Source organism: Penicillium manginii, assembly GCF_028828005.1.
Source record: "Penicillium manginii strain IBT 31320 chromosome Unknown utg000009l:1.0-3297300.0:1.0-3298630.0, whole genome shotgun sequence".
NCBI classification, from domain to species: domain Eukaryota; kingdom Fungi; phylum Ascomycota; class Eurotiomycetes; order Eurotiales; family Aspergillaceae; genus Penicillium; species Penicillium manginii.
In genome coordinates this window covers 2,873,872-2,900,006 of record NW_026643110.1, presented here as the reverse complement: position 1 = coordinate 2,900,006, position 26,135 = coordinate 2,873,872, and the positions used below count along the sequence as shown (strand labels likewise).

The 26,135-nt window shown below is 49.5% G+C and overlaps 12 protein-coding genes across 12 annotated transcripts; 7 read left to right on the top strand and 5 right to left on the bottom strand.

The window, feature by feature from the left end:
• Positions 1 to 460: 460 nt before the first annotated feature.
• N7533_012786 (putative MFS transporter) lies at positions 461 to 2,019 on the bottom strand (the record flags this gene model as incomplete). Its single annotated transcript, XM_057109436.1, has 3 exons — positions 461 to 1,533; positions 1,602 to 1,809; positions 1,876 to 2,019. The coding sequence occupies 3 exons, from the start codon at positions 2,017 to 2,019 to the stop codon at positions 461 to 463; spliced, it is 1,425 nt and encodes a 474-aa protein (XP_056954537.1).
• A 1,007-nt stretch (positions 2,020 to 3,026) lies between these two features.
• N7533_012785 (putative glucokinase regulator family protein) lies at positions 3,027 to 5,139 on the top strand (the record flags this gene model as incomplete). The annotated part of the gene is made up of 3 exons (XM_057109435.1): positions 3,027 to 3,713; positions 3,783 to 4,159; positions 4,212 to 5,139. 3 exons carry the CDS (start codon positions 3,027 to 3,029, stop codon positions 5,137 to 5,139), a joined length of 1,992 nt encoding a protein of 663 aa, XP_056954536.1.
• Positions 5,140 to 5,669: 530 nt separating this feature from the next.
• On the bottom strand, positions 5,670 to 7,106 carry N7533_012784 (uncharacterized protein; the record flags this gene model as incomplete). Its single annotated transcript, XM_057109434.1, has 4 exons — positions 5,670 to 6,468; positions 6,523 to 6,646; positions 6,729 to 6,864; positions 6,930 to 7,106. 4 exons carry the CDS (start codon positions 7,104 to 7,106, stop codon positions 5,670 to 5,672), a joined length of 1,236 nt encoding a protein of 411 aa, XP_056954535.1.
• A 700-nt stretch (positions 7,107 to 7,806) lies between these two features.
• Positions 7,807 to 8,886, top strand: N7533_012783 (sugar phosphate isomerase/epimerase family protein; the record flags this gene model as incomplete). Its single annotated transcript, XM_057109433.1, has 1 exon — positions 7,807 to 8,886. The coding sequence occupies one exon, from the start codon at positions 7,807 to 7,809 to the stop codon at positions 8,884 to 8,886; it is 1,080 nt and encodes a 359-aa protein (XP_056954534.1).
• A 1,862-nt stretch (positions 8,887 to 10,748) lies between these two features.
• On the top strand, positions 10,749 to 14,059 carry N7533_012782 (uncharacterized protein; the record flags this gene model as incomplete). The annotated part of the gene is made up of 5 exons (XM_057109432.1): positions 10,749 to 11,006; positions 11,060 to 11,618; positions 11,687 to 11,728; positions 11,773 to 11,809; positions 11,863 to 14,059. 5 exons carry the CDS (start codon positions 10,749 to 10,751, stop codon positions 14,057 to 14,059), a joined length of 3,093 nt encoding a protein of 1,030 aa, XP_056954533.1.
• A 254-nt stretch (positions 14,060 to 14,313) lies between these two features.
• Positions 14,314 to 16,224, bottom strand: eng2 (putative GPI anchored endo-1,3(4)-beta-glucanase; the record flags this gene model as incomplete). Its single annotated transcript, XM_057109431.1, has 1 exon — positions 14,314 to 16,224. The coding sequence occupies one exon, from the start codon at positions 16,222 to 16,224 to the stop codon at positions 14,314 to 14,316; it is 1,911 nt and encodes a 636-aa protein (XP_056954532.1).
• Positions 16,225 to 16,664: 440 nt separating this feature from the next.
• On the bottom strand, positions 16,665 to 17,656 carry N7533_012780 (uncharacterized protein; the record flags this gene model as incomplete). Its single annotated transcript, XM_057109430.1, has 4 exons — positions 16,665 to 16,758; positions 16,808 to 16,893; positions 16,946 to 17,091; positions 17,461 to 17,656. The coding sequence occupies 4 exons, from the start codon at positions 17,654 to 17,656 to the stop codon at positions 16,665 to 16,667; spliced, it is 522 nt and encodes a 173-aa protein (XP_056954531.1).
• Positions 17,657 to 18,408: 752 nt separating this feature from the next.
• Positions 18,409 to 18,771, top strand: N7533_012779 (Con-6 family protein; the record flags this gene model as incomplete). Its single annotated transcript, XM_057109429.1, has 2 exons — positions 18,409 to 18,485; positions 18,573 to 18,771. The coding sequence occupies 2 exons, from the start codon at positions 18,409 to 18,411 to the stop codon at positions 18,769 to 18,771; spliced, it is 276 nt and encodes a 91-aa protein (XP_056954530.1).
• A 123-nt stretch (positions 18,772 to 18,894) lies between these two features.
• On the bottom strand, positions 18,895 to 19,545 carry N7533_012778 (uncharacterized protein; the record flags this gene model as incomplete). Its single annotated transcript, XM_057109428.1, has 2 exons — positions 18,895 to 19,245; positions 19,309 to 19,545. The coding sequence occupies 2 exons, from the start codon at positions 19,543 to 19,545 to the stop codon at positions 18,895 to 18,897; spliced, it is 588 nt and encodes a 195-aa protein (XP_056954529.1).
• A 1,730-nt stretch (positions 19,546 to 21,275) lies between these two features.
• N7533_012777 (phosphoribulokinase/uridine kinase family protein) lies at positions 21,276 to 21,989 on the top strand (the record flags this gene model as incomplete). Its single annotated transcript, XM_057109427.1, has 1 exon — positions 21,276 to 21,989. The coding sequence occupies one exon, from the start codon at positions 21,276 to 21,278 to the stop codon at positions 21,987 to 21,989; it is 714 nt and encodes a 237-aa protein (XP_056954528.1).
• Positions 21,990 to 23,221: 1,232 nt separating this feature from the next.
• N7533_012776 (uncharacterized protein) lies at positions 23,222 to 24,049 on the top strand (the record flags this gene model as incomplete). The annotated part of the gene is made up of 2 exons (XM_057109426.1): positions 23,222 to 23,621; positions 23,739 to 24,049. 2 exons carry the CDS (start codon positions 23,222 to 23,224, stop codon positions 24,047 to 24,049), a joined length of 711 nt encoding a protein of 236 aa, XP_056954527.1.
• A 1,647-nt stretch (positions 24,050 to 25,696) lies between these two features.
• Positions 25,697 to 26,050, top strand: N7533_012775 (uncharacterized protein; the record flags this gene model as incomplete). The annotated part of the gene is made up of 1 exon (XM_057109425.1): positions 25,697 to 26,050. The coding sequence occupies one exon, from the start codon at positions 25,697 to 25,699 to the stop codon at positions 26,048 to 26,050; it is 354 nt and encodes a 117-aa protein (XP_056954526.1).
• Positions 26,051 to 26,135: the final 85 nt, after the last annotated feature.

Here is a 26,135-nt window from a genome sequence, read left to right as displayed (position 1 = left end):
AAGAGAAGGGAGAGAGAGAGAAAGAGGAGGTGAAGCGAGGTGAGGTGTGGAAGAGTCGAAGTGGAAGAAAGCTGCGGAGTCGGCGGGTACGCCGAACTCGCCAGTTGCCGCTCGGTTATTGAACTATGAGGATGATGAGTTGAGTTTAACAACATTATCAGCAATTATACAAAGGTAAGAAGTGGAAAATTAAGATAGATTAATTGGATCTTGTCTTTGATTGTTTTATGTAATACCATGGTTCAGAAAATGGGATATGGTCATCAATAACCACGGCGCAACTCCGAGATAGTGACAAGACACTACTATAGGTAGGGGGAAAAAAACAGAACGAACTGAATTGAATTGAGCTGAACTGAACTGGTGCATGTATACAATTATCGTAGATAAAAAGACTCTAGTATGAAGATGCCACGCGATGCAGTGAAAATCAGACAGACTGCCTCCCTCTATGATTATATTATTCCTTCAATTGAGCTTGGGGTTTCTCATCATCGCTTGACATACGCTGCGCGTTGATATCATCATCCGACCCACTGGTCAAAGTCACTGCAAGCACGGTGGGAATTGCAATAACTAGTGATCCCATACATAGACCCCAATCCATGGCAAACTGTGTCATAGCTGGCTTACCCATCGCATTGATACGCCACGCCATGGCACCACCAGTACTCTGGAAAGTCTTATAAGCACCAACAAGAACAGCAGTAACGGCTGGAGAGTTAGACCGAGCGCCCATTAGCCAGTAGCAGAAGGACTGCCAGAAGGCATCGTAGGCGCCATAGAAGATATACAAGAATATCGGACCGACCGATTTAGACCCATCGGTGTAATCAATATCTTGCTTGAGGCCCCGCGCCGCACGCTCATCAAACCATTTCTGGAAAGCCAGACCACCACCCCAGGTTGCCATACCAGTGACAAAGAGAAAGACCCAAGCAATACGCGCACGTGTGGGACGGCTGAAACCTGGAAGATCAAGGATGAGGCCGATGATCAGACCGCCCAGCATCTGCGCAATCCAGTAGAGCGCGCCATTCAGCGAACGAGAACGAATGTTGAAGGTCATTCCGTTGACGACATTCTGCTGGTAAGAGTAGAAGACATTGGCAGAGAAGAACAGTGGCAACATGCACAGCACACGCCAGTCGGCAATCGCACGCACCGAAACGAGCAGGGTCTGTTTCCAGTTCTTCTCCTCTTCCGGGGTTGCTTCGAGTTGTTTGACGCGAACAGAGGCGGGTGGACAGATAAATACGCCCAGCAGCCAGCCGATTGCCATTAATATGAGTAGGGCGATGTATGTTCCGTTCGAGACGGTGCCGCTGGTGGAGTTATAGTTGAGACCGAAGCTGGCGAGCGAACCGACGCCGCCACCAAGGTTGAAAATGATCCAAAACACGGCGATAGCGCGACCCTTTTGGGATTCGGGGACGTATGTTGTCATGATGGCTCCTTGAGCAACCCACAGGAAGGATGCGCCGATACCGAGGATTGCACCGGCGGCGATGACGAAAGAGCCATTATTTGTAGCTAACAAAGATGTCAGTCATCAAGTTATCATCAATAACGCGTAGTAGATCTTCCATTGGGTTGCTTACAGTTGAAGCAGAGCAGACTGCCAGAATACAAGGGGTAGGTCCAGCCGCCGATGAGAAGACAGACGCGAGGGCCGACGCGATTGAAGATTGGGCCAACGACAAACAGCGCTGTAGCAGCAGTCGCAGAAAGCAGAGCCACCTGAGCATTTGCAGCAACAGCTTGATTGACTTGTCCAGATCCTCCTAGTCCTGAGAGGGCATTGTACATCTATACCGAGGGTCAGAATCGCACCAAACATAAACAGCCACTCTCTACGTGGCTTGTGGGACTCACCCCAGGACAGCAAAAACAGATAAAACTAATCAACAGAATCTGGAACCAAGAATTTGTATAAATCTGGTACCAGGTCGAGCGATTTGCCTGTGGCTCCGACGACATCGAGCCCGTCATCTCCTGAACACGATTGTCGTGCTCCATGTCGGTGTCTATTCGCGGGGATGATAGAATGGGGAAACCAAAAAAAGAAACCTCAAAATCCCGGGGAGAGGGCGATCGTGAAGGGCTTTTAGAATCAAACAACAGACGGCCTAAATGTGGGTTATGCGATTCGAGGACGTGCGGGTTGCGACCCTGACGACGCTAATCCCTGGATTCCTGAGATATCGTGGTATCTGGAGCGGGGGCAATTATCATTATCAGGCTAGTTAGACCACTCACAACAAGGCATTCTAATTATCAACACTTATCGCTTGAAGAACCGAGCACCCACACTTCATAATTGCAGCAAAAACCGGCAAATGGAACATTGACAGTGAGAGGCCCTACTCCACATCGGGCAGGTTTCTGGGGAAAACAAGAGGAGCTTCTCCACGTCTCGCGTGTTGGGGTCTGAGCCCGACCGTGGATCCAGAAATACCGATGGAGTGAAGAATTGATTGTTCGTGTGACCTGATTTGTCGACAGTCTGGCAGTCAACAGTACTAATATTCTGACAAGCCTCAACTATGGACTAATTCTAGGTCAACATTTGAATCTGCTTAGATCCAACGAACTCCTAGTCTGCACCTCCATGGATCAAAATGTCTCTCATCACGCCACTGAGAACAAAACACAATATGCATAAACCGCCACGGCCACCCATCTCATCGAGCCAAGGTGGATTCGCTTAGAAACGCATGTGGCGTGAGGCTGTAACATGGGAACATAAAGGGGGGGCCTCGCTGCAACACTGACTAGTAACGCCCCCCGCAATAGCTTGACATCGGCTTGTCTCATCGGATGTCGGCAACATTTGCTGGTTAGCGCCGGCATTGCGAGATCGCGTTTACATGAACACGAGTGTCACATCCCATTCAAGCAAGGTTTTTCTCCTGCACATAGGCCGCAGTGATCTCAGTCTGCTGCAATCTGCACAGAGCCGGTTGACGATTTAACATTTCATTTCTTGTCAAAAGATTCAAACAAACAGAGAGCAGCTGACAAGTATGGATCTCGGCAATTTGGCCAATCTCCAGACGGAGGGGGTCAATCCCCGGACCGTCAATATCGACCGCATCTCAACATTGGAGATGTGCACCATCATCAATGCGGACGACCATAAAGTTTCCGAGAGTGTTACACCGTGTCTGCCGGCGATTGCAGGTGCCATTGACGGGTTAGCATTGCGCGTGCGCCGAGGAGGTCGAGTGATCTATGTCGGGGCTGGAACGAGTGGCAGACTTGGCGTTTTGGATGCCTCAGAGATACCACCTACTTTTGCAGCACCTCGCGAGCAGTTCGTCGGATTGATTGCCGGTGGAGATGCGGCAATTCGACAAGCGCAAGAAGGTGCCGAAGATGACGACCACGCTGGCGAAGAGGACATGAGGAATCTCAACCTCAACCCCGAGCTGGATAGCATCATTGGAATTGCCAGCTCTGGCCGTACACCGTATGTGCTGGGGTGTCTCGCGTTTGGAAAAAACTTGGGATGTCTCACGATTGGTGTTGTTTGCGCGGAACCCTCTGCGATCGGGCTGTCTGGCAATGTGGATTTTCTGATTGCACCTGTGCCAGGGCCGGAGGTTGTGACTGGAAGCACGAGGTTGAAGGCTGGAACAGCGACAAAGTTGGTTCTGAATATGCTCAGTACTGGCACAATGATTCGAACTGGAAAGACTTACGGTAACATGGTATGGGCTCTCTTGGCACCAGAGTGTCTAAATATTGACAATAAGCCCTGATTGCTAACAAGCATATAGATGGTCGATCTGCAAGCATCGAATTTGAAGCTGAAGCAGCGTTCAAAAAACATTCTGAAGAGACTGAGTTCAAAGTGTGCCGCGATGGCAGACTCTGATCTGGACGAGCTGCTCGTCAAGTGTAACTGCAGCGTAAAGCTTGCTATTCTTGTTGCGGAGACCGGGAACTCCGTCGAGACTTGCAAGAGAGACTTGCAGGCTGTGGGAGGAATCCTTTCAAAAGCACTGGACTCGGTAGTGCCAAATATCCAGCCTGTTTCGGATGAATTCGTGAGAAAATTCGCGCTTTGCATTGATGGTGGGGGTACCAAGTGTGCTGCAGTAATTGCCGACGCAGCAGGAAACACAACTCGTGGCTATGCAGGTCCATGCAATCTGTATGATATTGTTTCACTCGGGATTGTTTCGCTCGCTAACGTTGCAAATTAGTACAGATAACATTGCGAATGTTGATGGAGTAGTATCCACACTGATCGAAGCTACCAAGAACGCCTTGAAACAGCACATTCCCGAAGAGAAAGTGACAGCATCCGCCTGGAAAGCCTATCTACAAACTGTATTCCACTCGGTTTGGATTGGTGTAGCTGGCCTGGATCGTGCCGGGCTGAAGGACTCCTTGACTCCTCAACTTGGAAAGACCTTTGGATTGGATCATACAACCGCCGCATTCCGATTAACGAGCGATGTAGACCTCTTACCTGCTGTCGTTTCAGCAAAAGAAAATCATCCACCGGTGATTGTTCTCATCGCAGGTACTGGCAGCGTGGCGATGCGGTACAACTGGGACCAGGATCAAGGTTATGTTCGCGTCGCTCGTTCCGGAGGTTGGGGACATATTCTGGGCGACGAAGGTGGAGGCTATTCCATTGGTCGCGAGGCGATCCAATTCACACTTGATGTGTTGGAACAGCGTACCCTGGGTCTGAAATCGCAGGATTTGGGTGAACTTGAACTGGCTGTGATTAACAAGCTTGGGTGTCCTACGGAAGAAGATGGAAGCATTGATATTTTGACGGAAATTCTCTCTACGCAAGAGGGTCGCCATATCAAGACTCGCATTGCTGGGATAGCAGAGACTGTCTTGAGACTTGCCCCGGGCAATGATGCTGCAATGTCGATTGTAAAGCTTCAGGTCTCTCGTCTCATCAATAAGACCCTTGCTCGTTTGACTGATAATCGATCCAAAGGCTTCTCGGCTATCATAGAGTCTGAACTGGTGTTGACTGGGGGCTTGATGAAAAATGTCGCATATTCAGAAGCGTTGCGGAAAGAGTTAGAGCAGAGTGGGTTGCATTTCCGGTCGATTCGACTCGTTGAAGACGTGGCGGAAAGTGTCGCAAAAGGCTTGATCTTATAATAGAACGGAGTTGGTCAAATCGGAGGCTTTCTTGCTTGGTCTTAACTTGCGATATAACTACCTAGTAGGGAAGAAGAAATGTGCAATCAGAAAGAGGGTTGAGCTATGAAATCAACGCCGAAGATTGCTCCTTTTTATCCCGAGGTCTATTCGGGGTTTGCTCGGCTCTAGTTGCTTAAATGGCGGCCAGTATCTTCATATACGAGCAATGGGGTTTTCTTGGGAAGGTAAAAAGCAATTCATTCTTGCTTTCAATCATTAGCCAAATATGTTCATTTCCAAAAATAGAAGAAAAAAGGTTGACACAGTCACTATCCACAATGGGTGAATCGCTCGAGAAAAGTCGCGTCGCACCTCGCCATGCAGATGTACACTCTAGAACTTGAAGGAAAGACGGGGCCATTGTACCTGACAATAGTACCCAAATATGGACAATGAAGATCATACCAGAGATAGAGCAAGAAAGTAGTATGTAGTCAGTGCATTGGGACGCCAAATCTAGAAAAGCGAAACTAATAGCAGTAGCATGTTTATTCAACCATTTCTCCCTTCCTCTCACCTCGTCGCCCTGAATTCTTTGGCACTGCTTCGATCACCGATTCCATACCAGCCGACTGATTCCATATTCCGGTGATTTCCAGTCCAACGCTATCCAGGAGATTCCTCCACTGGCGCTCCGTTCGCTCAACGCCGGCACCAATGCTCATCATCTGAATATCCAACGCCGCTTGCATAAGTGGAGTGCCCGTGTCCGATAACACGAAGTCTACAATCAAGATGCGAGAGTAGTCTGGGGCCATGGCTGAGATTGTATTGAGAAGGATTTGCTGGCAGATGTGGTCCGGCCAATCGTGGAAGATGGATCGGAAATAGTAGACCCGCGCGCCCTGCACTGGCTGGGGATCCAAGAATGAATATCCCATTACCTCCACCCCGGAGTCCCGACTGGACACGCCTGCGACGACGTCGGGGAGGTCTTGTAGGATCAACCTACCCGGCAAATGAGAGTGTTTCAGTCGAAACTGGCTTAAATCATGGCCTTGATTACCACCCACATCAACTAGAAAGACACTGTCTTCATAGGGCACATCATGGCCCAGCAAACGCCCCACGGGGTATGTATCAAACCACATGGGACGGCCTTGTCGGCGACTTGCCATATACGAGTTGAACAGTGTCTGCTGATCCTTATGACTTGCCAGCCACTCGAACTGACTCTGGCCAACAGCCCATTTCATCGGGGACGTGGTATACTCCTGTGGATTGGCATATTGGTGAGCTTGCAGATATTCGGGGAGCTTGCTCAAGGTGGGCACCGTGAGGTCGTATCTACTCAGCAGGTCAGTCAGTGAGTTGAAGGAAAGACTGCATGCATGTACATACATGCACGGCACCCCATCTCTGCCAATAGGCTGAATCAATGCCACCGTCTTATCATTGGCCCGATACACTTCCGAGCCCGGGGTTGAACACAACCCTAGGGATGCAATGACACGCATCAGTCGGACTATTCAGCTGGTTAGTAAGATCCGCCAAGTACCTGTCGCATAGGAACCCAGCCAGAAGTGGGAAAATTTGGAGACTCGTACCGACCAGATCCTTCTCTGCATGGGTAAACTTTGCAAGCTGATCGGCAGAAATTCCCGACTCGCGATATTGCATCTCCATCAGCAGTGGGAATATTCCCATATCAATAACAGTACGTAATGCGGCATTCTGCGGAGGCTTGTGTTCGGTCACGTCAGCAATTTAATTCACAAAATGGCCAGCTTGGCAGTGCTGTGGTATACCTGGTAGATGAGACGCAGAATGGTTTCCGTTGGTGATTCGACGGCGAGTCTAAGCTGGTCGATCATCCGCAAGAGTTCAAGGTGGGTCTGCGGTGAAGGGCTCGAGCCTTCCTGTACAGCCAACTGTCCTAGGCGGTTCACCATCGAGTAGAGTGGAGTGCCTGTGGTGACGGTCATATTTTCGAGGGGAAGATTGCGTAATGAGAGATGCGCTAGAGGTTTGTATAGTAGGGACCCGAAACAACGATAGATACCGTCCTTCTCTCCTGGTCCAGGGTGTCCATTTTATATCATATTCTCAAAATAGATGGCCACCGTCCTCAGCTTCATAGTTGCATCGGATGCGGCGCTATCCTCGGAGGGTTAGCTCTCAGCTATGCCATCTCCACGCCCGGTCCATCGGAGGACAACTAGGTACCAAAAACCAGCAAACAGCCCCGCCACCCGAAAGCAGCTCATGACAGCAATCCGGACACCTCGAACATTGACCCGGAAGATTCCTGGATATACTTTGCAATTTCCCACCGGTACCTCTCTCCCGCCCAGGTGGAGTGCGGGTTGCACGCAGCGATATCAGTCATTGGGCTGATTGAGTTCTGGACCATAGATTGACTGTATCGGCCCACTTATTTGACGCATTTGCTCACCCCTGACCTTGAAGAGTCTCCGATCGACACGGAAACAGACGTGTTGGCATCAGGTGCTCGTGGAACTGTTTGATTTAAATTTGAATAGTGGGAGTTGTCAAGTCGATGATGATTGAAATGAAATGAAATATTCTAAGGTTTCTATATACGCACTGGCACCCGACGACCGAAGACGCCTTGCAACTTGATATCTAACAGCCCTTGCCGAGACTATCAATCACTAGCGCCCGATGCATTCACTCCCGACTCCGCCAGCTGAAGACGCTATTCGCTGGAAGCCAGCTGTCGCAACAGTGAGCCTCGGCGTTGCTAATCTGCACTCCATCACGGCCAAAATCGACGCGGCAGCAAAACACGGCCAGAAAGGTCTGGAACTGTTCCATGACGACCTCGCACAGCTAGCAAAGACGCTACGCTCGCACGACTGTGAGCCGACGGGCCGTACTGATCGAGACTACGAGATCGATGCCGCCCACGCCATTCGCGATCTTTGTGCCGAGCGTGGCCTGCAAGTTCTAGCACTTCAACCTTTCCGACACTATGAAGGCTTGATAGATCCTGTACAACATGTTCAACGTATCGACGAACTCCAACACTGGGTGCAGCTATCCAAAATTCTTGGAGAGAGTCTCTTCATTCTCATTCCATCCTCCTTCCTCGACCCTTCTGAGATCACAGGTGACAAGGATCGGCTAGTGGCAGATCTGGCCGAAGCTGCTGATGTGGCATTCCCAATTCGCATCGCCTACGAAGCATTGGCCTGGGGTACTTACATCAATACGTGGGAGGACTCTTGGGAAATTGTCAATCGAGCCAACCGACCCAACCTGGGGATCTGCCTGGATACGTTCAATATTGCAGCTCGGGTGTGGGCTGATCCGACCAGTCCATCCGGACGGAGATCTCCGAGTGCAGACGATGATTTGCAAACATCAATGGAGCGGCTCGTCCGAGAGATTGACCCGGACCGCGTTATGATGGTGCAGCTAGCTGACGGTGAGAGGGTAGACCCGCAAACTTCCTTCCTTCGGACGCCAGGACTACCCACTCTCCTAGCCTGGTCACGGAATGCTCGTCTGTTCCCGTGTGAAGAAGAGAGGGGCGGATATCTGCCTATCGTGCCGGTGACAGAGGCCTGTTTGAACGGAATAGGTTATACCGGATGGGTGAGTATGGAAGTCTTCTCTCGAACCACCGGGGTAGACGACCCATCCGTGCCAGATGAACATGCCGCAAGGGCAGGCCAGGCATGGCGAAAGATGCTGGAACGACTGATGACGGTGGAAAAGGAAAAGGCCATTGCCTTCTAGAACTTGACTTGGACTCCAAATTTCCGGTTTTGGGTCTTGGTTGGGGCATTGAGTTTGCACGGCGTTCCTTCGTCATTCTTCATATAATAGAAAACCCCAAGATGTTCAGATGCATCCATTCCTTGCCTTCAGGCCAGTGCATCAAATGTACTGTACTGTAATGTCATATGATCACATGTGGAATAGATAAGTCTATTCTTTCAATTCAGCAGCATCCCTGTCGGACAGTCCCTAGAGAATCCCTTAGTGCCCCTCTCGTTTGGCCGCGTCGATAGTTAATAGCAACGAACATACCACGACGGATCCGTGTCTTCCGGCCCGATACAGTTGATACTAGTATGTCCCAGGCGAAAGGAATGTTTGAGTACCGACAACCAGGATGGCACTCGATCTTCTAGAAAATTTGACAAGTCAGACATGCAAATACCATGAACCGGGATCACTTCATTTTCCGCTCCACCGGGGCAATCTACGCAGTCCCGCGAGGAATGCGACTAGCATACACGGGCCGTCCCTGGAAACGAATCAAAGGCAAACAACCTTGGAATGTACTGTCCCGATCGAACGGTTGACATTCTTGACCACATATAAAATGGCGATCTGGTTCGAATTGCCCCACAAGGGGTTTCTGCAGGACCGTTCCCAGCGGCCGTTGAGCCAACGCAAGGACTCATCAACTTCTCGGATCTAGTTCCCCGTCGGAACTCATTTTGGGAATGCGGGACTGTGCACAAAAACAGTAGGAATTCTGATTTTAAGTCCTTTTTCTCTCAATACCTACTAGTATGAGTGACGTCGATCGGGTCTAGCAAGCCTGCATAGTAGAGCTCGACAATGTCTCGGGATGTACACTTAATCCCCGTATTCATTGGATCGGTAAATAAATCACCTCGGGGTCCTAGCTATGAGATTCTACTTGAAGGGAACCTTTTTCAGCTATGGCTTTTTCTTAATTCATATCGGCAATCCTAACCAACTTGATGGACGGAGTATACTAGTACATAATTTGATATAGTTCCCAACGCCCGTTCATCTCAGCAATGATCAGTAATTTCGCTGTATTGGCGAACGTCTCAGAGTACAAACGGTCACTCTGTTCACGGTGGAAGTCCCCCCCCCCTTGTTCATGACAGCGGGATGAAAACTGTTGTTGGCCAACAGGATTTCAATGTAAGCCAGGACAGCAAGCTCGGGCACACATGCAGTGTAACCATCGCCACCAGCCGTGATTGCAACTAATCCCGTAAATATTATTTACTAGGAACCTGAAATTATTTCAGACCATCGTTGTATCGTAGGCGAAAACGGTTTATCTGTGCAGAAAACCACCGACGAATCGCGTAAGAGATTATCCATTTTGCATAATTATCAGCTTACCTGCAGCTGTTATTGGACTACGGTCGCTCAGCTGTGACTTCTGCTACATAAGTCCCAATGATAGACAGGAGAGTATCTGATTTGAGGACTAAAATTCCGTGGCTTGTTTGTGGCAGCAGCTGGTGAACTACGGAGTATTGGATTGGTATAAGATATCCTCCGATGAAGGGCTGGCTGGGTCGGCAGTAGTGGCTCAGTATAGCACTATATGCTGCATATTGAAATAAAATCGCAACCCATTAAACTATATTACGGAAATATACATCAATTCAAGAATTCGGATAACTAGCAACAGATATCCGTCACTAAAAACGGAGAGACGGCAGCGTCCCGGGAATCCCGAATGCAGTAAACAGAAAGTTTAGGACAGAAGCCGAGCTAATATTAGATTTTTTGCACAAAGCAAGTCCCCTTAATACCACTACTTCCCATCCTAAAATATCTTGCTGCAAGTTTTACGTCTTTTGAAGTTCCTGTGTATCCTCATGGGTATTCAACGTGGTGATCAGACCGCCCCTGCGGCCTCTTCTGGTGCCCCGGATCCCTTAATACAGAAGTTCGGACAACTCCACGTTCTTGACGATTTGATTCGACATCGAGCTGCGGATTTTGTTCAACAACCAATACTCGCATATCCTAACTCCGCCCAAGATGCTGCATCTTACAGTTACTATACTGGGCAAGATATTGACCAGATGGTCGACCAGATTGCCTCGGGATTGATGGCCAGTGGCTTCCAACCAGTAAGTTCCCACGTTAATTTCCATCGCTAGATACTGATCTCGATTTTACACAGCCGAAGCAAGATGGTTGCACAGTGGCACTCCTCACACTCTCCGACCTCAACATGGTAATCACGTTCTTCGCTCTAAGCCGATTGGGATACACTGTGATGATGCTTTCCCCACGTCTGTCTGCAGAGGCATGTGTCTACTTACTTGACTCGGCTCAATGCGACACTATCATCTATGGAGATACCGGAAGCATTCGCACAACAATGGGAGAAATCTTACAACGTAAATTGGTGAGCTGTCGTCCAATGCCAGTTGCGTCCCTCGACACTTTCGAAACGTCGCTTTTAGTCCTGCACCGCAATCGCGATCCCGAAGTTCGGAAAAGTAAGATTGCACTTATTCTCCACTCGTCAGGTTCTACAGGAACCCCGAAAACCTTTGTATCTCACACACCGTGCCTTAATGACGCACCCGTTGCGAGGACCGGGGTTGACCTCCTTCAATCCACTTCCGTGGTACCATTTGCATGGTCTCTCTACTGCATTGCAGGCTATGTGGATGAGAAAGACTGCGTACATGTGGAATTCGGCGATCCCTCTGACATCTCAAGCCGTGGTTTCGGTACTAGAGATTGCACAACCTGAGTCGGTCGCAGCGGTACCGTATATGCTACAGCTGTTAGTAGATAGCCCACGCGGAATCGCTTGTCTTCGAAGGTGTCAACTTGTTACGTACGGAGGCGCTCCATGTCCCGATGAACTTGGTGATTTTCTAGTGAAGGAAGGCGTTAAGTTCAGTGGATCATTTGGCTTGTAAGTTTTATGCCGGATTTCCGTTGCTCTTTCGCTCTAACATGATAATTTAGAACCGAGGCAGGGCTGGTAGCCGAGTCAATATCACGACCCGAGGGAGATCCATTTTGGAACTATCTCAAATTTTTTGAGAATATCCGACCGTATATCTGGATGAAGCCAATCGGCGACTCCCTCTATGAATGTGTGTATTTAGCTGGCCATCCAGCGTTGACAACATCCAATTCGAATGAACCACCCGGCTCGTTCCATTCGAAAGATGTTTTCACGAAACATCCCACAATCCCAAATCGATGGAAGTATGCATCCAGATTGGATGACAGGGTCACACTTGTGAACGGGGAAAAGGTCTTACCACTTCCAATTGAAGGGTTTATCAAGCAAAACAGTCTTATCGATGAAGCTGTAGTTGTGGGACTTGGCAAAGCGACTCCGGGTCTACTAATCATTCGTTCGCAAGAGGCCGAGAGTCTCGACCTCAGCGACCAAGAATTCCTTCAAGTTATCTGGCCTACGATTGAGGGGGCCAATTTACGTGCCGAGCGGTTCTCTCAAATCTCGATCGATCTGATTGCCATTCTCCCCTTTGATTCTAAATTTCCACGAACGGACAAAGGATCTATGATTCGGGCTCAGGTTTATGTGCTCTACGCGGATCTGATTGAGGGTATCTATGCAAAGGCTAATAGAGTCAGCGGACATCTTCAACTAAGCCTTGAGGAAACAAAGTCCCTCTTGATGAACCTCTGTCGAGATGAACTACGAATTGCCCTTTCCAGTGTCGAAGCGAATTTCTTCGCGGAGGGAGTTGACAGTCTCAGGGCAATCCAGCTCCGAAGATTGATTCTTCAAAATTTCTATTTTGAGAAACATGAAATCTGCGTCAATATGATATACGAGACTGGTAGTGTTGCTTGTCTCGCTACAAATATCTGCGCGCTCCAACGAGGCGAGTTCGAGTCTGTCACATCCATCGAAGACAACCAGACCATGATACTGGATTTGATACAGAAATATTCATCTTTCCAGAGCCATGTTGCTCAACCTAGTCTCTGTTCAAATTCCAAATGTGTGGTTTTGACAGGCGCAACTGGGTCAATTGGTGCACATGTCTTGTATGAATTTCTGAAAGACGATGCTATTTCAGCGATCTTCTGTCTGACACGACAAACATCACCGATAGAAGCCGTTCTCCAAAGTCTGGTCGAAAGAGACCTACATGTCACAGTCGAACAGATGTCCAAGATCATAGCTCTACACAGCACCCTAGATCAGGAAAACCTCGGCCTCGACGAAGAAACATTCAACCAAATAAAAAGCAAAACAACACACATCATCCACGCCGCCTGGCCAGTCAATTTCAACCTCCCACTCTCTGAATTCGAACCACACATCCAGGGACTCCACAATCTCATCAAGCTATCCCTCTCCGTCCCACAGTCCGCCCCAGCCGTTCTAATATTTTGTTCCTCGATATCGACAACCCTCCAGTCTACCGACGAAGAAATCTCAGAAACTCCAGCCAAGCTCACAGACGCATACATGGGCTACGGACAATCCAAATTAATCGGCGAGCACATCGTTGACAATGCCCGCAATTCAGGAGCACACGCCTACTCCCTTCGGATCGGCCAAGTATCCGGTCACTCGAGGAAGGGTCTGTGGAATGACTCGGAGGCACTACCATTGCTTATCCGGTCAGCGTTGACTCTAGAGGCACTACCGGATCTAAGTCATACTTGCAGCTGGATTCCAGTTGACAAGCTAGCCTCTACAATTGTGGAGATAGCCCAAACATGCACTTATCCAATTACAAAATCAAGTTCCTTGGATAGTGAAAGCAGCCAAGATGAAAGACAAATCTCCTGCATTGTACCAGCAAGGCGGGCAAATGGGCAAAATGACTCGCTTTACAACGTGTGCAATTCTCGTGAATTCACATGGTCGTCTATGCTCTCCGCTTTGAGGCATAATGGATTCCAATTCGAGACTGTCAGTTTTGAAAAATGGATGCAAGGACTTCGCCAGAGTGAGGAGCGGGGTGAAGAGCATATCAACCCCGCAGTCAAGCTCATCGATCATTACGTGGCAATGTACGGCGAAAATTCAAAACTTGGCCCGAAGAGATTCATGACGGAGAAGGCTGAGCGCGGCAGTGATACTCTGAGGAATGGAAGATTGGGAATAATCGAAGATGGGATATTGAATTGCTACGTGCGGGATTGGATGAAGCGGTGGATGAAGGCTTAGTGGGGCGAAAGTTTTATGTAAGGCGTTGATAGACTTGATACATTTTTGTTTGAGAGAATTTAATTGTAATTTAATTGATATTTTAATTAATTGACATGAGGGGAACCATTGCTGCAAGGATTGTTGACTATCACGATCTATGGACGAGAACAAAGGGCCTATTTTACATATGGAGAAATCACGCAAGGGGAACCGCCATCGAATACAGAACGCGAAAACGCTGATTAGGTTAAACTGAAACACAACAGCACGTCTCATACTGCCATGGCGAAGCCAAGGGCAACGGCAAAGACTGAGAATCCAGTCGACAGCTTGTCTGCTCCGCTAGTGAAGAGAGCAAAGTTTCCAGAACTGCTGGGAGTACCTGGGAACGTGCTGCCCGAGGGGACAGAAGCATCGGTTGCGGTGGGGATCAGAGCCTTCGACGTTTGAGGCTGGTTGGCAATGGCACTCGCAGAGTCGGGGTTCACACCAGGGGCGGGGATGATGGTTGGCAGAGGACGCTGGGTGGACGAGGATCCTTGCTCAGCAGATGTGTTGGAGACTGCATCGGCACCGATGGGAGTCGTCGGGGCTGGGGACTGCGCAGCGTGGGTAGTAGCAGCATTCGCCTGTTGGGTCCCGGCGGAATTGGTAGGCTGTGAGGCTTCCGCAGCCTGGGTAGGAACCGACTCGGCAATCGGGGCCGAGTTGGAAGATTTAACAACATTAGGAGTCTCAACAACGACCGATGAGGATGCAGCGGTTTCATGGTTGGCAGGAACGGCGGCGATAGACGAGCTCTCGGCAGCAGGGCAGAGAGTGGTGGTAGCGGTAACAAATTCGGTTACGATGCGGGTGGTCTTGACCTTGGAGCTTGACTCATTTGATGCGGACTCAACAACGGCCTGTGTAGCGGCGTTTGCTGTAGTGGTAGCCGCCACAGCAGTGGAAGTGGGGCTCAGTTCACCGATGATACCAACAGCCTCCGAAGTGGCAGCAGAATCGGCAGCGTGAGTTCCCTCGGTGGATGAAGTCTTAACAGCAGCAGACTCGGCCTCGGCTTGCGAGGTAGAGGAAGCCGCAGAATCGGCCTTGGTGACGGTGTGATCGGTGATGGAAGTCTTGGTAGTGGTCTCCTGAGCGACAGAGGCGTGAGTAGCAGTAGCCTGGGTCGCGACAGTGTTGGCAGTAGTGGTCTCCGCGATACGCTTGACACCTGTCTGGTAAATCTTGACAGAGTTGATCTCCCAGTAGGTTTCCGTAAAGGCAGCTGGGTGGTTAGCGACGTAGTTGCGGCAGCTCGTAGAGGAGTCGGAGCCAGACATGGGGCAGCCGGACTGGCCGTAAACACCACCAGCCCAGTCACCGCAGAAGGTAACATCGAAGACGAAAGATTGTTCCTTGAAGCTGTTGGCGACGTCGCAGCCATCCTGAACCAGGGCCATCGGGGTACCGAATTGGGTGACATCGGGGCTGCCACTAGTGATAGAGGCGGGGATCTTGGAGCGAGGGAAGAACCAGATCTTGACGTGCTTGTCGGTCCATTCCATCGCATAGACACCACCACCCTGCTTGTTGAACGAGGTACCATAGCTTCCTTCTTGACCCTCAATGACACAGCCGACTGTACCGAGGTCCTCACCGCATCCCGTGGCGTTGACACTACCAGTCATTCCAGTGTCGGTGATACTGCATGTACCAGCAGTGTGCATGACGATCTCGTTGTGGTCCTGGAGGTTAACACCTTCAATGATATCAATCTCACCGTCGGCAGGCCAGTTCTTGCCAACAGACCAGAAGGCAGGCCATGAACCACAAACGCTGCCTGGCATATGGGCCAGATCGGCGATCACCAGAGACTCATCGTAGTACTTCTTGCTGCCGATGCGCACCGAGTCACGACCCTGAGAGCTTGTCGAAATCGTCTTCTTGTGGTCGACACCGATATAAACACCACCCGAGTCCAGCACCTTTACCAGCCCTGAGCTCTCAGCACTGCTCTGGTCGACGTAGTTGACGAACCCGTTGGTCGGATCTTCACCGACGTGAAAGTTGAAAAAATCCAGAAATTTGTCACCATGCCAATTCTCGACCAGCGAATAGCTTGAGCTGGCAGTCACAGACGAGGCCAGACTCAGCAGGAAAAGCGAACCAGCGCTAATCCGAAGTGATGAGGAAACCATATTTCCTAGTAGAAAAATGAAAAATGCAGAAGCTTGGCTAGCAATTCACAGGGAGAAAGGCAGCGCAAGGAGGGAAAGAAAGCAAAGTAAAAGTAAAAGAAGCGATTGGAAGGGATCGTAGGGACGATAAAGAAGGACAGGGAGCAAAAAGAGAGGCTCGACAATGCCGGATTGTCAACAAAACAAGGAGAAAAGAATGAAGAATGTACGCGTGGATGGAGGAGAGAGGAGAAGTCGCGAGCTCAGGCAGTCTCTGGCATTTTGTAGATTCCAGGGAACAATCAGAGATCAGAGACAATCCATTCACTTTCTGGTCCTTGCTCTAGACCCATTCATATTCCACCAGTGATAGGCCGGTGCTTGGTGAATGCAACGTCTCAGGCCATGGCAGCGGCGGTGGTGAAGTCCACCATCACCAAAATGAGCAGCCTAGGAGGAGTCTAGCCCAGCTGGTCCATCCACCCGAGGTGGAAGATCGTCCATTCTTCATAGGAGTGGGACAGGGAAAGGGCGCGAGTGGCCACTGTCCGGCGCCTAAAGAGTTGGTAGTGTCAACTTGAAACGTGATTGCACGACACCAAACCGCCGGTGAAACAGGGGAACACCGCTAACAACGCCATCAGGGGGGGGGGTATCCATGGGCATACGGTGAACTCGATATCGAGTGAACTGTCTCTCAAGATGGTTCAATTCATATGTGCGATCGCCCCCGGCAAGGGACCGTGTTGCAGTGGTGGATGATCGAATGACTCATCTCACATTCCAATTGTTGATGTTGTTGCTGTAGCGCGCCCGCGTCGATCCGGAGACTAGAACTGAATTGACGTTCCTTGAGTATCCACATCGCGCAAAGAGCCAGGGCTAGTACTATAGTAGTTAGTAGTCAACGAAATTTGCGGTCGGGGGTGGGGTGGGAGGAGATAACTAGAAGTTGAAGTTGACGTTGGAAGGAGAAGCGAAGGGGAAGTGGAAGGTTGGACTGCCAAGACATGCGAATAAGTATTGATACAAGCAGCCCTGAGTACTACTAGCACTACTAGTACCAGGCATATTCTATTAATTCTACTCTATTTGATTCTAATATTTAGTTCTATCTATCATCGCATCTATTTCATCGGCACCAGCCGGCTTCTCCAATCACTACTCTCGCCACCTTTATCCTGCCCTATACAAGGCCAATCAGCGTCACATAACCTCAAGAACTCCCTGTATAAAACCCTCCAACTCCACACATACCAAGCGGTTCATCGTAGTACCGATATTCCGCGCTCAGAGGATCCTCCATTTCCAGCTCGGCCACCGGGAGAGGGTCCACCTCATAAGGATTGGGGTTCGTCCCGGTGGGGAATTTACTCCGCATAATCCGACCGTAGATCAAATTGGACCTATTCATAGGCTCGAACAGGTTGGTTTCCTTGAACGGGTTGGGCATGGCGAAGAAGCGGAGATGCTAGGAGAGGTGGAAGTGGATGCCGATGAGTTTCGTGATACAATCAGATATGAGGTGACTGGGATCAACCGGGAACTGTTGCGACCCTTTCAAATGGAAGATGACTTGCAAGCAGTGATGCGGTGATGCGATGATGACTGTGAAAGGAATCGGGACCCCTGTCCGGCTCTTATATAGATCTCCTTCCCCTCGTATTGGCCACGAGAGCCACTGCCGCCACTCAACGCAGCCCTGACATCAGTTGAGGCCAGGCTATTGAATCATCGAACACATTCAAGGCGAGGTACTCGTAGCAACTTCAAGAAGTAAGGAAACGCCTTGCTACCATTGCCATTTCCTATGGTTAGTACCAGTGGATAGTGGATAGGATCGAGTGCCCACCTGGGCACTGGCAATAGCTGTTGCAGATGCTGGGATATGTTGTCAGGGGAAGCTTTGACTTCGTATCTATAGTTTGCGGGGATTGCCGCCATCCCGTGGATCATCCGGTCAGGCTCCTCGGAACCAAATTTGGGAAGAAGCTTTTCACGTGTCCATGGGGCTGGGATGGTCTCCGGCGATTTGCCAGCTCGACGTCGCCATGACGCAGGTCCAGACTAGAAGCCAATTGTAAGGGGCGCAAATTGTCCCGGCTATATTTTGTTTCACTTGATACTAGATAACCCCACATCAAATCTACGTTTGATTGAACATCACAAGGAGATTTCAATCATCGCGACCAGCAAAGATTCATCATGTCGAGATCCCCAGCAAATGACGAAGTGGACACTACCGCCGAGGAAAGAATCAGCGCAATGCTTGGTTATCAATCGTAAGTGCCTGGAGACACCCCCTCTGTAGGTTGTACTACAGTCCATTAGGACTTGGCCTCCGGTCGACAAGCTAACCACACAAACAGAGCGCTGAAAAATCCCCATGTGTCGGACACCGCCAAGCAAGAGGCCACCGACTTGCTCAACAATGAGTTGGGCTGGGATGCGCCCCGACGAGAAAATCATGCGCCCGGCGACCATCACCCGGCGAGCGTCGAGGCTAGCACACGAGCTCTGAATACGCAAGGCATAGCTCATAATGAGAAGCGAGGCGCAGAACATTAACCGATAGGCGGAAACGCAGTTGTATTTATCCACCTCGTGCCTATAACTGTGTGCACACATTGCATGTATCGCGCACATGTAAATATTGCCAAATGGGAAAATATGTCAACTTGAATTCAAAAGTCAGCCTTCCTCCGGGCCAGGCGTCGGGTAGAGTTCAGGATCGGGCCACCGCCGAAATAGATCCTGCAGATGATCTAGTGGGGCCGCGATGAGCGCGGTCGCCATCTCGTAGGGTGAGCGATCTGGTAGCGATGGATGGGCACGCGTGGGCGCAACCCATTTCGAGCGGGCAAACCAGCGGGCCAGACGTTGGCTTTCCTCTGCTGTAATGGCTGACTCCAGTTTAACCAAATCGAGAGTCTCCTCGGTGTGGATGTGGGCTGCAAGATCATCCATCAAGACGGTGATGGTGGGGATGAAGCGTGGGTCGGAGCAGTGGAGATTTTGGAAGATTTGGAGATTCTCTTTGAGCTGCAGTTATCAGCACAGGTAAGGAAGAGGAAGAATAATGAAATGAGCCCCAAACAGACTAACCTTTTGATGTGGGTGGGGGCGTTGTGGTTGTTGCTCATCCACTGATTCGTCGCGTACATTCCTCTCCATTGCAGGGAATATCACGAGCTCCTCTCCAACAAGATGACGGGCCAGTTCCCAAGTAAATTGATTCTGGTGTCGGGTTTGCTCATCTTCATCGACGGCATCAACAATGCGGCGGTAACACAAAGCCAGGTCACGATGATCGGCGCGGATGATATTGGCGATGCGGTCCATTTGATGATGGGATCAGGGAGATTCAGCGATAGAGGATTGAATCAATATGCAGTACAGGATAGAGTGTATGAGAGTAACTTGAATTCTGGTGGAGATGTACTCCGTAAAGAGTGTAGAAAGATGTGAAGGTGGAGAAAAATACGGGAGATAAACCCGCCAAAGAGAGCGAGTCACGCTTTCCGTGGAATCAGCAGATCAGCCAAGTCAATGCCAACACTCCATCACACACACTCACAAACACACCTCCACTCCAAAAAGCCATGTCATCCGACTCCACTGGAAAATCTGCGCCATTTATTGAGGGGTCCGGGTCCTCAATGGCTTTGCATTCATAATGCTGCCCACTTCCTCTCGGTTTGTTACCCCTCTAGGGCAAACAGCAGTCAACAATCCTGAGTCTTGCCAGGTCAGTGTCAGAGTAGCTGGAAGTTCTGCACGGATTACTTCATATCTGGGGTCCTTCCACTGACTTCTACCCTCTTTCCCCACCACCACTGTCTCCCAGCTATACTGACTGTCTGCAGAGTACAACCCCACGGGGAGCAATCCACCAAGACCACCGTCTCTGTCCAGAACAGCATGTCCTGGGGAATATGTGGACGGCTCTCTCACTGGCTGCGGCCGACATTGTGGGGCTCTCCTTGTGAGGCACCGACAACTCCGCGCCCAACCCGCCAGCCTTACAATGACTGCAAGGCATGCCGAGAATGGCATGTCGTTTGTGATCACGCCAAGCCACAGTGTTCCCACTGCTGTCAGGAACAAATCTTATGCTTCTACGTCGATCCCACCGCCAAACCGAAGATCAAACGAAAGCCAAAAGTAGACGTGCCAATCCTGAAGCCAATAGTGCCCCCGTCTCAACGTTCTCCCGGGGAGAACAGACTCCACTCCAGAGCAAGACAACAGCAACAACATGATCAATGACCTCTTATAATTTGACGTTCAACTCCCAGCGTATACGACATTCAACGACTCGAAAATCTGATTACGCATACTATTTTACTGTCACATCTCTCTCCGATGCTGACCTCCGGTGGGTGCGAGCATTCTCGAAACTCGCTCAACCTAGCCAGCTGCATTTGGAGGTTCACGAACAAATCTAGCAATATATATGACTCTACCCTCCCCTTCTATCCCCATTACCCCCGCTAAATGGCGGGGAAATCGAGTTTCCCGACCCCTCCCTGCTCCCCAATGAAAACTCACCGAATGGCGGGGCCACCAAGCCATCCACCTTCGGCGTCAAGGACCAACAACGGCGAGAGCACAACCTGTCCTCTCGCTATTCACCCCGCTTTGCTTGATAAGATCGGCATCTGCAGCTTTGTAGTCCATTGTAAAGTATCTCGGGCAGCCGACTCGGATCAACACCGATGGCATTCCCATCGGAGGACACTCGTCCGTGGAGCACAGTCGCCCGAGGGCAACTCCACCATCTTCTACATAGCAATCCCATATCCCAGAGATGGCGAAGGACTATCCGGCACTGTTCAAAGTGTAGAAAACTTTTCCTCTTTCAGTTCATTATGATCTGCTGAAAGGGCGTTGCCGGGAGGCGCCGTAATACTACTACTAAATCTACCTACCGTGGCCTAGTGATACTCTGGACTAGCTACTCTATACTACCCCATACTGAACTGCAACTTGAACATATTGTTCAATTCAAGCCAACGTGTGTATCAACTCGTTTCATTCGAAAACAGCTTCTAAAAGCTAACAGTTCAAAGATGGAAGCCGAATATCACCGCCTAGCGGAAACCATCCGCGATCAAGCCAATATTTCCCTCAAACCACGCTACATAGTAGCCATTGCAGGAATCCCCGGTTCAGGAAAAACGACCACTGCCGCCGCGGTGGTGAACCATCTAAACAACGAACCGGATGTGAAAGCCGCCCTACTCTCGATGGACGGCTTCCATCTCTCCCGCTGCGAACTCGACGAACTCCCAAACCCGAAAGAAGCACACATCCGACGCGGCGCCCCCTGGACCTTCAATGTATCCCGGTTCGTGACATTCATGCACACACTCCGGCAATGGGCCGACAACACGCCTCTACCGCAAGACGAAAAATGGTCATCTGAACACGTCCTCGGCGCACCAACTTTCGACCACGAAGCGAAAGACCCTGTCGAAGAAGGGATCACGATTACGCCCGATGCGTCTATCATCATTGTCGAAGGAAATTACCTCCTCCTCGATGAGCCAGGGTGGCGAGACCTTTCGACTCTCTGCGATTATCGCGTCTTCGTCGAAACGGATCTTCTCGAGGCGCGGGATCGGACGGCGAAGAGACATGTTCAGGCGGGCATTGAGAAGACTCTGGATGACGGGTATCGGAGGGTTGATAGCAACGATTATCTTAATGGGATTTCGATACAGGAGAAGTTGATTGTGCCGGACATGGTTGTTAAAAGTGTTTCTGTACATGCGAATGCATGAGTGGGAGATGGATTGATCTCTGACTACCTTTGTGATATCATCCGAATGAGAGTTCCTATGACTATTTTTTAGACCTGGGCATCAGTTCTTTTTCAATTGGTTCAGGGGTTTCTCCAGCCTCATCTGCCCTTGAGACTGAAATTCAACGGTTGGAACTAACATACTATTCAGCAATAGTATTACTCAAAGATTTTACCCATGCCATTGACGCCTACTATACGTGCTCTAGAAAGTTCTACCACGCCGATAATATTACGCACATGGCTAGCTTGAGCAAGAGAAAGAACAATCATCGAAAAACTTGATTTTGAATTTCCAACCTATCAATACGAAGATTGGGAGAACTACCGGTCGCTCTTTTCACCGAGCGCGGTTGCGGGAAGCTTAACTAGCATGTCAATAATGGGATATAGAGACTGGGATTAACTGCAAGGAGATTATCTAAGGCAGGACAAGTCTGATGTTTGCAATCATCTGAACCGGAAAGTGACTCTCGAATTGGGTTATGATACCTGAGGTGCCGGAGATTTGCCAAGAATAGAATGACTTTCCTTTGCAAAAACATCACTCTTGTCGATTTTTCGCGAATTGTTTAAGATAATAGATACAAGCTTTTATCAACGAACGCGCTACGGCCGCTAACTCCGACCCGCTATCTCAAATCAAATTTGTCGGGCCGGGGAAGCGGGGATCGTGGATTCCAGGTTGGGCAATTAAGGTAATTGGTGGCAAGTAACTGAGTACCCCACAAGAGGGGAAACAAACTCACTAGGTGATGAGACAACGTAATAGTATATAAAGATTCTCAGTTCTCTATCACCAAAAGATCATTGACAACAAGTCTTTTCTATTTCTTCTACCTCTTGAAATTCCCAACAAGACTATCAAATAATCATGGAGTGATTCGACGTTGCAGTTGTTGGCCTTGGTGCCCTGGGAAGCGGCGCAGCATATCAAGCTGCCGGCAAAGGAGCCAAGGTTCTTGGCCTCGAACAATTCGAGCTGGGCCATGTTCGTGGGGCATCGTCTGATACCTCGCGTATTATCAGAACCTCGTACGGCTCTCCGCAGTATGTTGCACTTGCGCAAGCGGCGTATAAGGATTGGGATGACCTTTCAAAGAAAACTGGTGGAACTAGTGCAAATAACTGGTGGAGTTGTACTTCTACCAAGGGGAGGACAAACCACTGCTGACGATTTCACAGCGAGCCTTGATGTTCGTGGTGTCAAATATGAGCTTCTCAACTCAAAGGAAGTTAAATGAACGTTGGCCTGGGTTTGAGATTGCTGATGATATCGATACTGTGCATACGGAAGATACCGGTATCGTTCATGCCGGCAGGTCTGTCACTGCCATGCAATATCAGGCTCGGACCAATGGAGCTACCCTGAAGGAAAACCACAGAGTGGATAAATTGACTCCTGATGAAAACGGCGTTGTGATTGAAACATCCAAGAGGAAATTTCATGCCAAAAAGGTGATTTTGGCAGCCGACGCCTGGGTCAACAAGCTTCTCAAGTCTCTTGGGTCCGAGATTCCCGGTATGACAGTTATGCAAGAGCAAGTTACGCACTTCAAGCCCTTGGATCCTGAGCGCTACGAGCCGAAAAACTTCCCCGTGTGGATTTGGGGTGGCCATCCATTATATTATGGATTCCCAGCTTACGGGGAGCCAAGCATCAAGGCAGGCTAGGATTCCCTGCGAAACGTGATGCATCCTGACCATTGTACCTTCGTTCCGTCACCAGATCTGCTCAAGAAGTTGACGAAGTTTATGGACACTATCATACCCGCCCATGGCCCGGAGCTTCGAACCGTTACTTGTCAGTATGCGATCACGCCGGATCGACAGTTCATTATTGGCCCCTTGAAGAAGCACCCGGACATTATCCTAGCCCAGGGGAATGGACATGCATTTAAGTTTGCCCCTGCGATCGGTCGAGTAGCGGCAGAACTCGCAATTGACGGCAAGACGACGGAGGATATCTCCTTATTTACCGTGCCAGACCCGAACAGCAGCAACCCTCGTCCAGCCCCTCCCGGCGGTAGCAAGCTGTAGGCAGACTTGAAATCGTGCTTTCTCTAGGTATGATTTAGGCCAACGAAGAAAATCCAGGCACCCAGGCATGTGTACATACGAGGTTTTTCACGGGTCATATAGGGGGGCTCTCACTCATAAACTCCAGCATACATACAGTTAGGTATTCCAAAGGTTTTAGGATGGAGTGTTCAATATGAAGTGTTTTATACTACTAGTATCCATACCGATAGTTCAAACTGCTACAAGTTGCGTTGTCTAGTATATACACCCGTGGACATCAGCTTATCATTGCAAATCTGATTCAACAGGGATATTTGAAGTTACTACCCAGGTGGTAAAGAGCGGGGATTTACAGATCTAACCTTGGAAGTATTTCAGAAAAGTGGCCCGGCCCTGAAAATGGGGCTCCGAACAATGGCCCGATCGAGAACCGTTCCAACGTCCAGTGCTTGGGAATGTTCTTCTAAAAGTGAATACCTAGGTACAACCACTTTCTTTTAGTAGTATTCATCAGGTGACATAACAATAACCAAGTTCTTGAATGGTCACAAACCCTGGAGTAGGCTGGGTATAATTAAAGTACCTAGGCAGGGAATTTTTTAAAAAAAGGTCATTCATTCTTGTTAGGAGTAAGACGTTCCGCATATTTCTCCTAGCGGATGGCTCCGCCAAGTTTCTGCAGATTGCCCAGGTGACCTTGGCAGCTGAGGAGAAGCTGTGCCTACCTAAGCACTAGCCTTGATACAGTAAAGATCTCTAGGGAGTACACACAAGAACTTGAAACCTTGGAAGGGGCTGAAGCCTGAGGTGGACCATGATAGCATCAATGATTGGTCACCTGAGCAGACGGTTATATAGCTTTGAGTGTGAAGGCCGCCAAGGCTGACTTCAAGTCCACGGGTTCCCAACCTTGGAACTTCAGGCTCCCGAGGTACAAGGCTGCTATAATAGTACTGGAATATCATCGGTATGCCTTGATTATATTTTCCGAGACGCTACTAGTACTAGTACTCTAATTGAACTGCTCGTGTCCCGTGTGAGATTTCTGTTTATTTATACAAAACTCAGACGATTTGATATCTTTTTGGCTGAACTTTAACATGGGCTTGGAACAAGACAAATGCCTGGTGGTTTAATATTAGTAGAGTGGCTCTATTTGGGGCCAAAAGTGTGAAGAGTCAGATTGAAAAGCCATTAATGGGGGCAAAAAGTTCAGGTGGGTCAGTTTCTTCAGATGTAATGGAGCATTGCGTTCATTGGGCTGTTGGCAGCTGTCATAGAGCCAACCCTGTGGAGTTATTCTGGAGAGAGTGGCTCAAGTCCTGTCCAAACACTACCATGAGTTCACTAGTTTGACTACACCTAGGGAGAGACCAGAAAAGCTATATAAACCTTTGAAAACCATCAATTCCAACTCCCAGTTCTCAAACTCATTCTCACCCTCATCCCGGGCCTCAACAAATTCAGTCACTCAACTCTCCAGGGCTCACACTCCAAAAATGAAATCGTCTATCCAGATTCTCACGGGCCTCGTTCTCTTTGCAATTTCTGCTGTCGTTGAAGCAGATTGCAAGCTCAACAACCAAATCAAAGATATCGAAAAAACCAGCGAAGACCGTTCAGAGCTGTGCCTCGCTGAAGGCCCCAATAAAATGGACCTTTGCGATGCAAATCAGCCAGGTCAGCGTTCCTACTTTCGATGGGAGCAACCCATTTGCCGGGATTTCTGGCTCCAAGGCCTTCATTCTTTATGATGACGTCTGCAAGCGCACCGGTGTCTACTCCCCTGATGAAGAGGGCAATGACTGCGGTATTCCTTATGTTATCGAAGAAGAGTGGCTGTCGGATAAACTCACTGTTACCAACATCAACTGGGATGTCGCCGCCCCTTACTTCAAATTCAAATACGCCGACAACGAGTATCAAACCGGGCAGGATTGGAATATCTGCAGTGATATCAGCTCGGGCTTGCGTGCAGAGCAGGCCTGCCAGGCTACTTTCTCCAACTGGGTGGAGTAGGTGGATCTAGCAGCGTGGCTACGATGATCCCATGCCATCCATGAAAGGCTGCTAGTACTAATACCTAGTGACTAGTCGTATGATT